Source organism: Otolemur garnettii, unplaced genomic scaffold (assembly GCF_000181295.1).
Source record: "Otolemur garnettii isolate 467f Iridium unplaced genomic scaffold, OtoGar3 scaffold00018, whole genome shotgun sequence".
NCBI lineage: Eukaryota > Metazoa > Chordata > Mammalia > Primates > Galagidae > Otolemur > Otolemur garnettii.
Genome location: NW_003852413.1, coordinates 8365555 through 8379284, shown reverse-complemented (window position 1 = coordinate 8379284; position 13730 = coordinate 8365555). Strand labels below are relative to the sequence as shown.

At 43.6% G+C, this 13730-nt stretch overlaps 2 protein-coding genes across 5 annotated transcripts in view; one reads left to right on the top strand and one right to left on the bottom strand.

The window, feature by feature from the left end:
* Positions 1–2518, bottom strand: part of FAM104A (family with sequence similarity 104 member A) — a 17355-nt gene extending 14837 nt beyond the window's left edge. For 2 of the 3 annotated variants that reach the window (XM_023511020.1, XM_003786166.3), the window contains exon 1: positions 2240–2518. In XM_023511020.1, the coding sequence (XP_023366788.1) occupies positions 2240–2460 (221 nt within the window). In that variant the 5' untranslated portion in view covers positions 2461–2518. The remainder of the gene's footprint in view (positions 1–2239) is intronic. The other variant, XM_012803135.1, reaches the window with a different exon arrangement.
* Positions 2519–2806: 288 nt separating this feature from the next.
* On the top strand, positions 2807–12664 carry CUNH17orf80 (chromosome unknown C17orf80 homolog). 2 transcript variants are annotated; one of them, XM_003786165.3, is made up of 6 exons: positions 2807–2870; positions 3389–3489; positions 6358–7874; positions 10341–10448; positions 11254–11361; positions 12504–12664. In XM_003786165.3, the coding sequence occupies exons 3-6, from the start codon at positions 6365–6367 to the stop codon at positions 12524–12526; spliced, it is 1749 nt and encodes a 582-aa protein (XP_003786213.1). In that variant the 5' UTR covers positions 2807–2870; positions 3389–3489; positions 6358–6364; the 3' UTR covers positions 12527–12664. The 2 variants fall into 2 exon arrangements, with proteins under 2 accessions (XP_003786213.1, XP_023366787.1); XM_023511019.1 differs by lacking the exon at positions 2807–2870 and adding an exon at positions 3025–3150.
* Positions 12665–13730: the final 1066 nt, after the last annotated feature.

Sequence of the window (13730 nt, the reverse complement as noted above, 5' to 3'; positions counted from 1 at the left end):
GTCTTTGGATGACACTGGATTCTTCAGTCTCCTTTTCCTAAGATCCTAGCAGACTTCATCCTTGAAAAATTCTTCTTTCAGCAATATTGGCAATGATTGGCCAGATTACTGCTTCCCGCTCATTTCTATCAATACAACCAATCAGATTATAGCTCTTGGCATTAATGCCATAGATCCAGTTATAATTTTAGCCAAAACCCTAAAATTGATATTCTCCCCTAGTCACCCAGATACAGATTATTGTTTAGCACGTGTTACATCTAAGGATGGCTAATTCCATCAATCATCACTTCATTTCTCTCCATGCTTCCTGTTGTCTTCTAGAGACTGATCATAGAAATAATTTTAAGAATATAAGGATTAGTAATTTTCAAACTTTTTTTAAAGTAATAGAATTCTTTTCTTCTTATCAGAGGAAAAACTCTCAATATATGTAAAAGACAAATAATCTGCTTAAAGTAGGGACTCTCTTGCCATACATCCCTTTGAAAAACCACCAGCTCAGACCAACCCGTCATCTTAAACTTGAGGAAACAGATCTAGAAAGAAGTGAGCTGACTTGGAGACAGTAAGATAGCTGGGGCTGGCACTGTAGGTCCATTATACTTCATGAAACATAGGATGAAAAGGAAGGTAGGCAAGAAAAACCTGTCCAAATCAAATGACTCTTTTAGAGTAAAGAAGTTACCAGTATAAACATGTTGAGATTATCTGTGTACTAGATAAAAGGAATCTACTACTACTGGTATAAAGACAATCAGATTACTTGTGTTCAGTATTGGATAAAAGGAACTTTTTGTAGGAAATAGACTTTTTCAGATATGTGAGACAACCTAAGAGGATATCAGAAGTATAAAAAGAACTTGGAAAGGGGGAAAAAATGGCAGTCAGATAAGGGTTACTATACCTAAAGATCTTGTTCCTAATCCCAATAGCATGTCTGTAATTGAGATCCTAATTTCAAATTCAGTCTTCTTTTCTATACAAGTAGAGGCTTCATGCTCCACTTGCTATATGACCCAAATCAATATTCCAATGCAGCAGTTTGGGGAATCTCAGGTTTCACTATTGGACCAAATAACCTCGGGATGCTTTTGAGAATCTCAATCCCACGAAATAATTATTTCAGGGAAAGGTCCTTGTGAAAGAACTGCCAATTGCATTTAGAGCCAGTGAAAAACACGGAAAGATCGAGCATAATCTACCAAGGTAAACTACACCAATCTACACCTTATTCATTTATGTCTGAGACCATTATGGAATAAAGAAAAACGCGGTGAACCTGATCAACACCTAGGTAAATCAACTGATCTTTCTAAATCTGTTTCCTCATCAGAAAAATAAAAGCGTTGGACTTGGTAATCTATGGATTTTTCACTTCAAGCTCCACAATGAGGTATTTCTAATTTGAAATAAAGCTCACTCTCTTCATTCTGGTGTATCCACCCCAACTATCTCTTCCCCATCTTCTTGCAGAAGAAGTGGGAGCAGGGGGGGGGAGAAATCCCAGTTTGGTCTGTAGTCTCAGTACAAGTCAACCATAAAACCACTAAATGAAGACTCAGGTCATGAAGCCAGGCTCAAGTGGGAAGGTAACAAGCGCATCGCGACACAGCTCCATCTCCCGCCTTCGGAGTCAAACGGCTCCGCATGCAAACAGTTTAGAATTCCACCTGTTCTTAATGCTACAGTCCAGAGAGCATCCACAACCCACCTTGCTCATCTGCCTTTCTGTGTTCACAGCCGTCCAAGGCAGATTCTTCGGTATAACCTAATCCTTCCCTACTTCGAGGGTAAGCCGAACCCTTCTTTCTGACCTTGGGGAGGAGGTAGCTCCCCGCCCCGAGCCCTCACTTAAGCCTTAGGGGGCTCCCTCCCAAAGATCAGATGTTCCTCCCATCCCCCCGCCCGCCTAAATTTAGGACAGGGAAGCTTTAGGGCCACCGTCTCTCTTCCGGGACCAAACACACTTCATTCCAAACAGTAAAAGATAGAAGGGAGGGGGAGAAAAGATGGAGGGGCGGGAGAACTGAACCCTGGAGTCGCCCCTCCAGCCCACTACAGGGAGCAGGTACCGATCACTCGCGCATCTCTCTTCCCTCCCCCGGTCCGCAAAACACCCCAGATGGAGCCCCGCAGGGTCCACGCTCGCTCCGGATCCCCGCTTCGCGCGCCCCCCGGGCCATCCCTCAGATCCCAAGCGAGGGGCTAGAAAGGAAGGGGGTCCCTTCTCTCTCACCTGGGGCGGAGGCGCTCACTCATGGCAGCTGGCGGCGGGGAGCGACTAGGCGCCACTCCGCGAGTAGAGGGAGCAGAGCGGGCTGCGTTTCGGAGACCGCCACGCCCACCCCCTCGGGCCTTGGCTCTAGCCGCCGCTCTGGTGGACGCTGCCGGCGGTGAGTACCCCTCGGACGGTTCCGTACCACCACCACTTCCGGCGTCCCCTCCGCGCCCCCCCATGTCGCAGCCGCCGTGGTACCGCCCTCTCGCGGCTGCGCAGTGGTGCGATCCCGGCCGCGCCGACCGGTAACCCCGCCCACAGGAAGAGGCGGGCTTGGAGGGGGGAGGACCAACTGGGGGCTTTTGGGAGAGAGGACCTCTCTGGAGGGTGGCCTGAGCTTTCGCCTGTTCACTGCTAAAGCGCCGGGTGCCGTATAAAAGCCAAGCCACATTTTCAATAAATTAAATTATTTCATAACACTATTATGCACGTATTTTAGTTATCTTTGTGAGGTAACAATTTTAAAAAAATAGGCCAGACCAGTTAGGCAGTGGCGCAGATGGCCTGCCGCGGCTCCCAGGGGTTGTTGGGAGGAGGGGGCGCTGGTGGGCTTGCTGCGGGGTCTTCCTGGCCTTTCTGGTCCTCGGAGGTGAGCGGGCTGCTCTGCGGCGGGTCCGGAGGGCGGGGCTGTTCACTGCTCCCATTCTGGGTACGAGGGAGGCTATCCTGAGGCGAGAGACAAGTGGACCCGGTGCCGAGGCCAGGCGGAGGGGCTTCCCGGACCCGCAGTGTGAACCCCCAGCCCTGTTGTGGGGCTGCGGGAAGCTGACCCGCGACCTGAGAGCTGCTCGGCAATCCCCTTCCACCCGGCTAGAAGCAGCAAGACAGTTTTCAGCAAAAGGAGGGGTGTGGAGAGGAAGGCAGGCCAGGTAACGCCCTGGGAGGAGTCGGCTGGAGAGCTTGGGGAGTGAAGTGAAGTTTAACCTAAACCGTGAGATCTGTCTTGTGCTCAAAAGGCTGGTGAAATTGTAATTCGCTGCTTTCCGGAACATCTTAGGAGAGCTGCCAAGTAGATAGCCAGTTACTGTATTTGTATTTGGTTCACCAGCGCGCCACATTTACTCACTGGGTGTGACATCGAGTTACTTCTGATTGTGTCTTACACAGGCTAACATTGAAGTTCATTCTGCCAAACTCAGGAACGATGATTGGGAAGCATGGGGATCCAAGAAAAACAACTGCAAAATTAATATCCTAGAAGAGCTCGGGTAAGAAAACAGGCACCCACATTGAGCCCTCACCATATATTATAAATGTACAGAGATGGTTCCAGTAGGATTAAGTATGAGGTGGTATACTGTAGAGGCAGAAACGTCTAACAGAGGTCTCAAGTCCTTTTTAAAGTTATTGGCCAAAGCCCCTTGGACTGGCTTCATTTGTGTGTAATTTTGTGAATAAACGGTCTCTAGTTTTCCTCGTATTGCCAATGTGTACTCCAAAGTAAGAATAAATAATGTAGTCAGAGGCAGAGAACAGTTTAGTTTTGCATAAGTTCATGCACGATAAGGTAGGTTGGTTGCTTTGATAAATTGATTGGCTAAGATTTTATCTATTTATATTTGGTAAGTCGTTTCAAAATTTGCTTTTTTAAAAAAAATGATTTTTAAACAGCTTTATTGGTGTAAAATTTACATGCCATAGAATTACTTAAGTATACAGTTTGAGTTCAAAGTTTGCTTTTGGGGCTGGGTGTGGTAGCTCAATCCCTGTAATCCTAGCACTCTGGGAGGACAAGATGGGTGGATTGCTTGAGCTCAGGAGTTCAAGACCAGTCTGAGTAAGAACAAGACCCTGTGTCTACTAAAAATAGAAAAACTATCTGGGGTAGTGGCGAACACCCTGTAGTTCTAGCTATGCAGAAGGCTGAGGCAAGGGGATTGCTTCGAAGCCCAAGAGTTTGAAGTTGCTGTGAGCTGTGAAGCCATGGCGCTGTACCTAGGGTGACAGAGTAAGCTCTGTCTCAAAAACAAAACAAAAACAAAAACAGCAAAGTTTACTTTTTGATTTAGATGTATTAATGGTCAGAAGATATTCTCAGTCATAGTAATGAATGTCATTCATTACTATGAATGAATAATAATGAATGTAATGAATGTCATTCATTACTATGAATGAATAATAATATTTGCGTGTTTGTATCTAGAGACAGTTCACTCAACAAATACTGTATGCCAGACTCAGTGCTAGATTTTGAGAATACAGCTGTACACAGGATAGATATGTCCCCTGTCCACTGGAACTGTGTAAAAAAGTAAACAACTTCTGGGCGGCACCTGTGGCTCAAAGGAGTAGGGTGCTGGCCCCATATACCAGAGGTGGTGGGTTCAAACCCAGCCCTGGCCAAAAAACTGCAAAAAAAAAAAAACCCCAAAAGTAAACAACTTCCAACCTTGGAATTGTTTGGAATAAAACATTGTCTTTTCCCCAACTCTAAAGAATGACACAGAGCTGCAAATGATACAGAGTATAAATGTAAAATTTTCTTACATATCTTTAACAAAGATGTCAAAACAAATTTGCCGGTAATCCATTTTACTACAAGCTATGTATGTATAACCAGAAGCTGGGTGCCACATTCCCTCCTTTTATTTGTTTGTGCTTTGCACATGCATTTTATGTGGTATGTGTATATATATGCATATTAACTATTTTTTTGAGACAGAGTTTCACTATGTCACCCTTGGTAGGGCTCACAGCAACCTCAAACTCTTGGGCTTAAGGGAGTCTCTTGCCTCCACCTCCCAGTAACTGAGACTACACAGGCCACAACGCCCAGCTGTTTTTTTGTTATTGTTGTTTAGCAGGCTGTGTTCAAACCCACCAGCCTCAGTGCATGTGGCTGGCATCCCAACCACTGAGCTACAGGCGCCGAGCCTAGAGCTTCATTTCTCATGCTTAGATTATAGGCATTCTAGTATTTTCTCTTGTAGCCCAGTGGATCTTCCATATATCCTTTTGGAAACCTGTGTTCTAATTAGAAATCTTTGGATCCTGAGTATTTTCTTCCTTACCATGCTGTCCTTGAATGATGTGTTTAAAGGTTTTTAAATAATTTCTTTATATTCATGTGATATTTATTGATGTGCTGTAACCTTAAATAGCAAACATTTGTCCTGGCTGGTATTTGGGCGTGTTTTCCTTTGGCTCACTATTTGACATGGGCTTTCTCACCTCCTTGTTAGGGGCATTGCAAAATCTCTTCATTGTCTTTTGTATTGATGGATTCCAAGAATACTTTTAAAAATGTGAACTACCAAGCTTAGAGAGAGCTAGGAATATTTATCTTAAAACCAAACTATAGGCGGGACACAGTGGCTCACACCTGTAATCCCAGCACTCTGGGAAGCTGAGGTGGGCAGATTGCTTGAGCTCAGGAGTTCTAGACCAGCCTGAGCCAGAGCAAGACCTCATCTCTAAAAATATCTGTGTGTTGTGGCCTGCGCCTGTAGTCCCAGCTGCTTGGGAGGCTGAGGCAAGAGAATCCCTTAAGCCCAAGACTTGGAGGTTGCTGTGAGCTGTGATGCAACAGCACTCTACCAAGGGTGACAAGGTAAGATTTTGTCTCCAAAAAAACAAAACAAAGAAAACCAATCTTTATCTTTTATTTTTCTATTCCTGTAAAAAAAAAAAAAAGGACAAAAAAAATTTTTTTAAAGTTTCCTTTAACCAAGCTTCTTCCGAATTAATTTAAAAGGTATGACACTGCTGGGCACAGTGGCTCTTGCCTATAATCCTAATATTCTGGGAGGCCAAGGTGGCAGGTGGATTGCCTGAGCTCAGGAGTTCAAGACCAGCCTGAGCCAGAGCGAGACTTCATCTCTTAAAAAAAAAAAAGCCGGGCGTTATGGCAAGTGCCTGTAGTCCCAGCTACCTGGGAGGCTGAGGCAAGAGAATCACATAAGCCCAAGAGTTGGGGGTTGCTGTGAGCTGTGATGCTACAACACTCTACTGAGGTTGACAAAGTAAGACTCTGTCTCAAAATAAAATAAAATAAATAAAAGGTAATGATACGTTAAAAAAAAAAAATACTGGTATTTTCTCTGTGCTTCTTAGAACCTCACATTTACCTTTTTCAGGAAGAAGATGAGTGATACTCCACCCAGAATGGAATTGTGTCCTTATTGTAGGAAGCCGTTTAAACGATTAAAATCCCACTTGCCATACTGTAAGATGGCGGGACCAACCATACCTGCTGATAGAAAGGCTTATGAGTCCAACCCAGGTACGCTCCCACGTGCTAAAAAATTGAAAGGGCCAATCAAAGATTTAATGAAAGCTAAACGGATGGAGTTAGAGACAGAAAGTGAGAAAAGAAATTCTAAATTGATAATGGACAAACCAGAACAGACAATTCAGTCCTTCCCACTACCAGCTGTTGGTTTGGAAAGAGCAAGTACTACAGAGGCAGATAAAGACATCAAGAATCAAATTCAGCTCTCCTCCAAAATGTTAAAAAAGTCTGAACCAAAGACTACTTTCCAAGGAGAAACCAAGGGTCAGTTTTATGCACCAGAGAACACCTCTCCTAAGAGAGAAGTTGCCAGAGATTTGCCTAAATCAGGGGAAAGCAGATGGAATCCTTCAGAAGCTGAAGCATCTTTACTGGTTGGCTCGATGGAACTTTCTTTGTCAGATCAAGAAAGAAAATATTCCTCAGCCGTACCTAATAATGTACAAACCACTTCTGATCTAAAATTGGACAAAATTAATCCCCAAAGACAGGAGCTTCTAGTAAAATTACTAGATGTGCCCATTGGTGACAATTACAGTTCTCCAAAGAATCTGAGTGGTGAGGTTAAAAGAGTAAGAACGTCATTGTCTAGCAATGAGAGAGATTCCAGAGGCAGGGATCACCTCTCAGGAGCCTCTACTGATGTTAAAGACACGGAGACTCAGGAAAAGGACATAGAATCACTAATTTTAAGCCTTAAAATTAACTCATTAGGTAAAATCCGAGTCATGGAGAACCAAGAAAAAGGACTTAGCCTTGGAGTAGAGATGGGCGGGAGGAAAGGAAATACAGAGAAAAGTGTGTCTGAGACAGAAAGGCAGAAATGGACGGCCATGAGCAATGGCTCTGGGAACTTCAAAACTGACGGTTCAGCCCCAGAGAAGGAATCTGAAGTTGGAGGACATTTAAATTTGTACATTCCAAGGGAGACAACTTCCAATGGATTTTTTTCTGTGTCACAAGCAAGTAGTCAAAAAAGTCTTGTCTCTCTGGGTACACAGTTTATTCAAGAAGAAAAAGCAGAAGCCAGTGGTGATAATCGAGTCCCCGATATAAAGGCCTTAATGGAGAAGAAGGAGCAGGTTTCTCTGGAGCCCAAATCTGGCAGTCAGTTTCACGAATTGCACGTTGGATGCCAACACCCTTTCCATTCAGCCCTGCATCACACGTCTAAGAGCCCCTTCCTCAGTCATGTTGCAACTGCTGATAGAAAGATGCCCAGCTCCATGGGGCTGGAGTGGTTTCCAGAGCTCTATCCTGGTTATCTTGGACTAGGGGTGTTGCCAGGAAAGCCTCAGTATTGGCATGAATTGGCCCAGAAGCCACAGCTCGTCAGTCCCCAGGAGGGAAGATTCTCACAAGGTAAACAGACTCATTTTCATGGGGCACCCAGGTCATCCATAATGGTGTATACTTTTTGAATTTTTAAGGGCCAGAATAATATTTTCACTCATTTAGCTTATTTTTACCTAGGCATTCCAGTGTACTGCACTTAGGTGCTCTTCAAACATTACCTCCTGCTCCAGAGGTCACAGGTTGTGGCTAATCACTGTCCCTTTTCCTCCATTAGGAGTTGAAGATGGGCTGCAACAGGCCGGTAGTACTGATACCAGTTGAGTTTCTACATTGGGAAGAACTCTGGCCAGGAGAAGTCAGATGGTGGGGTACTCAAGTTGACATAAAGACTTCTATTCACCTAAATAGAACAAATGCTGTGTTCAAAATTCAGTTATTACCAGGTTGTATAGGAAATGGGCACCAGGTTTATAGTCAAGTGCAGCGTCTAGGAATTTAGCAGCAAAGGAGGTATATGCAGACGCCATCTTTGGAGTTGTTGGCGGGACGCAGTTAAAACTGGTTGGGCAAAGCAGATAGATCAAAAGTGGAGGCTCAAGAGACGAACCAGTGAAGGTCAAGGACCAGGAATAGAGGATGTGGGAAAAAGGTTTAGAAGTCTAGGAACTAGAAAAAGTAAGCCACAGAGATTAGGTCCCAAGAATAAAATCAGAGATTGAGCTTTAGACATGGGAGATGAGCTAAGAAGGACTTGGGGAGAAAGAGCAGACACACAAACTGATGCTGCTTCTGAATCAGTCTCTTCACAAGCTTCCTGTTGTGCTGATGGCTGGAACAGGTTAACAGCATATGTCGGAGACCACATAGCCAGGAAGTGCCTGACAGTCATTTCAGATCCTCAGGGGTTTTTTGTTTTCTTTTTCTGAATCTCACTCATCTTCATTTATTGGGCTACCTCTCTAGTTAAAATACATAATGTTTCTTCATTTTCCTCATAAGCTTCTCATTTTTTTAGAAGGATATTCCAAGCCAGAGAAGTGTTAGTGTGCAGTAGCATCCATCTCTCTGTGTAATGGTCATTCCAGGCTTATTTTGACAGGAGACCTTCAACAACAGAATGGGTTTGCACCTGAAAAACTGGTATCATCTCTTCCTAAAAAAGGAGAGTTTTCCCTCTCTAGTATATTTTGCAAGTGGTCACATTTTTACCAAATCTATTTGTCTGGTCCCCAAAGCATTTCCTTTTGTATTGTAATTGTCCCTCTCATGTGGGTTTCAAAATGGCCATATATAAAGAACATTGCTAACCAAAGCTACGTTTTCTTCAGCTGCCTCGAAGGTACAAGTTTGTCTATCAACAGGCCTGTCATTTGGATCTTTTTGTACAAAGCTGTAGTCTCAAGGTCGAGCCCTTTCTCCATAACGAATGCAGACTTAACTGTGTTAGCATGTGTGTTGCTTTGTGGTTTTCAAAGTGCTTTCATCCATATTTTCTTATTTTGGTCACACAGTTCTTGAGGGGTGGGCACAGTGATTTTATCTCTATTTTTCAAATGAAACAGGCACAGAGAAGGTAAGTGATTTGTCCAAGTTCATGTTGCCAGTAAATGGTAGAATTGCAAGTAGAACCTACTCCTGAGGCCAAGTTTAATCCTTTCCTCTAATGGTGTTCAGTTAAGTTTGGTGGAATCTGTAGCTGGAAGTCAGTGGGTTCAGCTGACTGTAGGAGGCAGACAGTGCCTGGCACTGCGGGGAGTGTTATTATATACTCATTATACAGCCATTTTTTCCTTAATTTTTCCCCCAGATGAACGGGTTTTCTGTCATGCCTTCCTTTTTAAGAGACTCACCTTGTAAGAGAATTATCTTCTGTGTAATTTCTTGGCAGCCAACATGGTTCTTTTCATTGTTACTTAATATAATGATCGTTTACACCCACAGCAACTTCTACCACACATGCTCAACATGTCATCAAGTTTTGCTTAACTTATCCTTTATCCTGACAAAATAAGCCAAGACCAGAGAACTATCTACTTACTCTACTTAGTAGAGATTGCCTGCCTGTCATTAAAGGAGAAAGTCAGATGGAAGGAAAATGTGAATGATGCTTCTTCTACTTCAGTTGTTTGTGTACTGAACCTAAATAGAAAGTGTCTGCTGGCCAATAGTGGACCCAGGTGATGGAAGAGGCATGTTGACTGCAGGCAGCAGTGACAAGTTGCTGTCATTTATCACAGGAGCCAGTCATGCTTTTTGCTAACTTGATAGCAGGTGATAGATGACACATTTTGTGGAGTGTGTGCGTGTGAATCCTCAGGACCCTGTATTCATCAGGCCCAAAATAAGTGTAGGTCCTGACCTGGAATAGGTTTGACTTTTAATGTGTCGCTGCAGTCAGGGCAGAGATCATTAATGCAACTATTTAAAATATACTTTTCCTGAAACCTAGCCCTGGGCACCTCTGCTGCTAATTGCTGGGGAAGGGGGAGAGTTTAGATGATCTATCACAGTGACTTCTGTTTGGAACCGTAGTTCCTTTGTTGGAAAGAAGTTCGACTGATATAAGGAGTGTGGAATCCCCGACCTGGCTTACAACCTCCAACTTCTCTCTAAGGAGGCTTTTGGAAGCTGTACAAAAAGGTGAGGCTGGAGTTACCATTGGGTTCTATTGCTGGTTGTAGGCATTTGGAGAAGTTTCTCGTTCTTCAGGCTGTGAGAGCAGAGCTAAGGGAAAGGGGAAAAGTATGTTGCCTTTCTGTCATCTATTTTCATTTTGGAGTTTGATGTAATGGAGAGCCCCAGAGCTAATATAATAGTAGTAGCTACCACTTGGTGAACGGCTCGCCTTTTTTTAAAAGACCAGATGGTGTCTCACTGTGTTGCTCAGATGGAGTGCCGGTGGCAGCCTCAGACTCCTGGGCTCAAGTGATCCTCAGTCCCCTGAGCAGCTGGGACTATAGGCACTTACCATGTCTGGCTAATTTTTAAATTTCTTGCAGAAATGGGGTCTCACTGTGTTATCTGGACTGGGCTCAAACTCCTGGCCTCAAGTGACTCTCCCACTTCAGCCTCTCAAAGTGCTGGCATCACAGGCATGAGCCACTGCCCAGCCTGGAGGCCTGCCTTTCTCTGGCTCCCCTGAGCTGCCTCCTCCCACAGCCAGGAAGGTGCTTGAGGCTTGGCATCTGCCAGTTGTACACATGTTAGTCTCCTCCTAGTCGCAGTTGTAACCAGACTTCCCCAGAGAAGAGGAACTACTTTGAATTTAGTAAAGTTGAAATCTTTTGGATTTTAGCATTTTTATCTGTTTAAATGTGTGTGTGTGTGTAAATTTCCTAACTTACACTTCCGTGACCCAGGCTAACTGGGAAAACTTGAGTGACTCCCAGATAGCAGCCCGCACTGCAGTTCACACTAATCGCCGGCCCTGTTTCCTTTGGAACAGGCTGGCTGAGGTGCAACACCACCATCAGGAAGAGCGGAGTCGGCAGCATCACCATGCTCTTCACGGGGTACTTCATCCTGTGCTGTAGCTGGAGTTTCAGGCATCTGAGTAAGCCTTCTGTATTTTTAGCTGAAATTATAAGTCATATCCCGTTACAGGGACTTCCGAGGGGTTCTTTGAATTGCTTTTCCTGTTACAGTTTTGTGGTGTCTTCCATGCCCTAGTGAATGAGTTATCCCAGGGAGCACTCGATGTTTTAATTAGAGGTTTTGGTCATAATGGCCTTTATAAGGTATGACTAGAATTTGCATAATTCCTCTTGACCTTCATTGAATGTTGTCACTGATCTGGTGCTCTTGTTTTCTTTTTTTCCCTCCCTTAATCTGTTTTCCTGCTAGAAGGGAATGTGCTATCCTTGGTGCCTAAGAACTCCATTTTAGCACTGAAACCAAACAGCTTTATACCACAGAGGAGAGGAGGAGGAATAGAACCAGCTGTCACTCATCAATGTGTCTAAGATGTACAGCTATCTGAGTTAATCTACTTTGAGCATTTAAAAACAAATGCCCTTCTAGTTAGGAGTTCTGGCTTGTACTGAGTCCCAACCAGAGGAAAATAACCTGAATTTCATTTCTCTTTTAATTCAAGATAGCTTTTTTATTTTTCTGTCTATCATATTGCAAAAATATATTCTTATAGTTAAAGACATCATAGGAGTCTAGTATTTTTCCACAATTAAAAAAGAAGAAGCCCCCTTTCGGTGTAAAGGTACAAGATAACTGAACACCGAAGGCCAATATAATCCACACGATGGCTAATAAGACTTCTTTAAAAAAGTAACAAGACCTGACCCTGACTGGGTTTGTTTGACTACTCAGTGCCCAGTAGGTGGTGGCAGGAATGGGCTGCCCGCATGTCTGCGCACTGGCTAGGAGGCCTGGCTGCCAGGGTGAAGACCAAGACTCACTTCTCCCACCAAAAAAGAGGCTTTCCTTAAGTTTTACCAGTCCGAAAGGGATTGCGTAGTTGGTGCCTAATAGCGGTAGGTGGAAATTTAGTAGATGTGATATTTTTCACATCTCTAAATTGAGACCAAAGAAAGTGAAGCAGAAACTTCTTCTTGTGCTTAGGCCTCTTATTTTTTAATTTATCAAACAAAAATTTACCGAGTGATCTATAGAGGCAAGAGATAGAAACAGTCAGTAGGAGTGGCCTGTTGGAGCCTTACATTCATCTCTGTTTATCCAAAGAGCTGCAGCGCTGGCGGAAGTAGTGTTGGCCTGGATGTCACTTGGAAAACTGCAAGAGACGTGCGGCGAAGACAACGGCAGCACATATCTAACAGTTTAAAGTTGTGTTAGGGAAAGGGAAAGGGAGCGAACAGAATAAAATTATTAGAATCTAAAACAGTTCCACAGAAGTAAATTCTTTATTAATATGGCTAGATCTGGTCTGTCTGGATGTTTTCAGCTTGCTGTCAGTAGTGAAAGTTACTGGAAAAAACAGTTTTGCTTAATCATAATGTTGTTAGAACATGTGAAGTTATTCAAGATAGGAAGATGACAGAGTTCATGAAAGTTAAGAAACTATTTCTCATTTCTCAGTAAAAACTAGTGTCTCGATTTAAAATTTTTCTCTCTGAAATTGTTCTCTAAACCTTAGAGTTTTACTGTCACCTGTAGGAGATACAGGACTACATGTGCTGCTTCAGGGTAAAATCTGAATTGGCAAAACATGAGCCCACGCCGGGCCCATCCCCTTGCAAATGCTCAGGCTCTTTGGGCCCTGACTAGGTATTTACATGTGTGGGAAACCCAAGAGCAAAAGGTGGGTGCCTGAGCTGCAGGTAAGCCAAGGAAAAACCCCTCCACGTACTCCTTACAAGTATTTTTTAAGCTGATTAAAATAAACTAGCATGCTGAGTAGAATGGGAAGTCACCTTTTATACACCTTCAGTGAGTGTGATGGTGAGCAGAGGCTTTTCTGTGTCTCCTCTTGAAAATATTCAGTGACTCTGATTCCTTGACTTCTGCTTTGGCCTATAGAGAGTAACATGGATACTTAGAAACAGAACAGTCTAAGTAGATAGGTGTTTCTCCAGATCCCCTCCGTGGTTATACATGTATCACACACACTTCTCTCTCAGCTTGCTTATGATATCCTCATGCCCACTTACATCCTGGCTCCTTCAAAACTATAGAAAAGCAGGTGTGCTATTCTAAGGCCCATGTGCATTTACTTCACACTGTTTCCTTCACTGTCCTCAGAACTTGAATGCTGCATCCACAGCTTCATCTCCCTTTCCTATTCCCAGTCCCTTTCCCCTAATTATCCCTTGTGGGAGTAATTTAATTCTGCAATAAATTCTCATGGTTAAGGAAAAGGTATTTGGTAATAATATATCTATGTCTATTAGGATTCTCTGTAAGGAAAAGATTATGGTTGAGGGAAAGAGTTCTGAGTTTAGTTATTTTAGC

What these genes read in the sequence shown, in the direction of transcription:
- CUNH17orf80 (XM_003786165.3), top strand. Translation starts at nt 6,365, where the DNA reads ATGAGTGATACTCCACCCAGAATGGAATTGTGTCCTTATTGTAGGAAG. An exon ending in GGAGGGAAGATTCTCACAAG is followed by an intron (nt 7,875 to 10,340) that starts GTAAACAGACTC and finishes TTGGAACCGTAG; the next exon opens with TTCCTTTGTTGGAAAGAAGT. An exon ending in CTGGAGTTTCAGGCATCTGA is followed by an intron (nt 11,362 to 12,503) that starts GTAAGCCTTCTG and finishes GTTTATCCAAAG; the next exon opens with AGCTGCAGCGCTGGCGGAAG.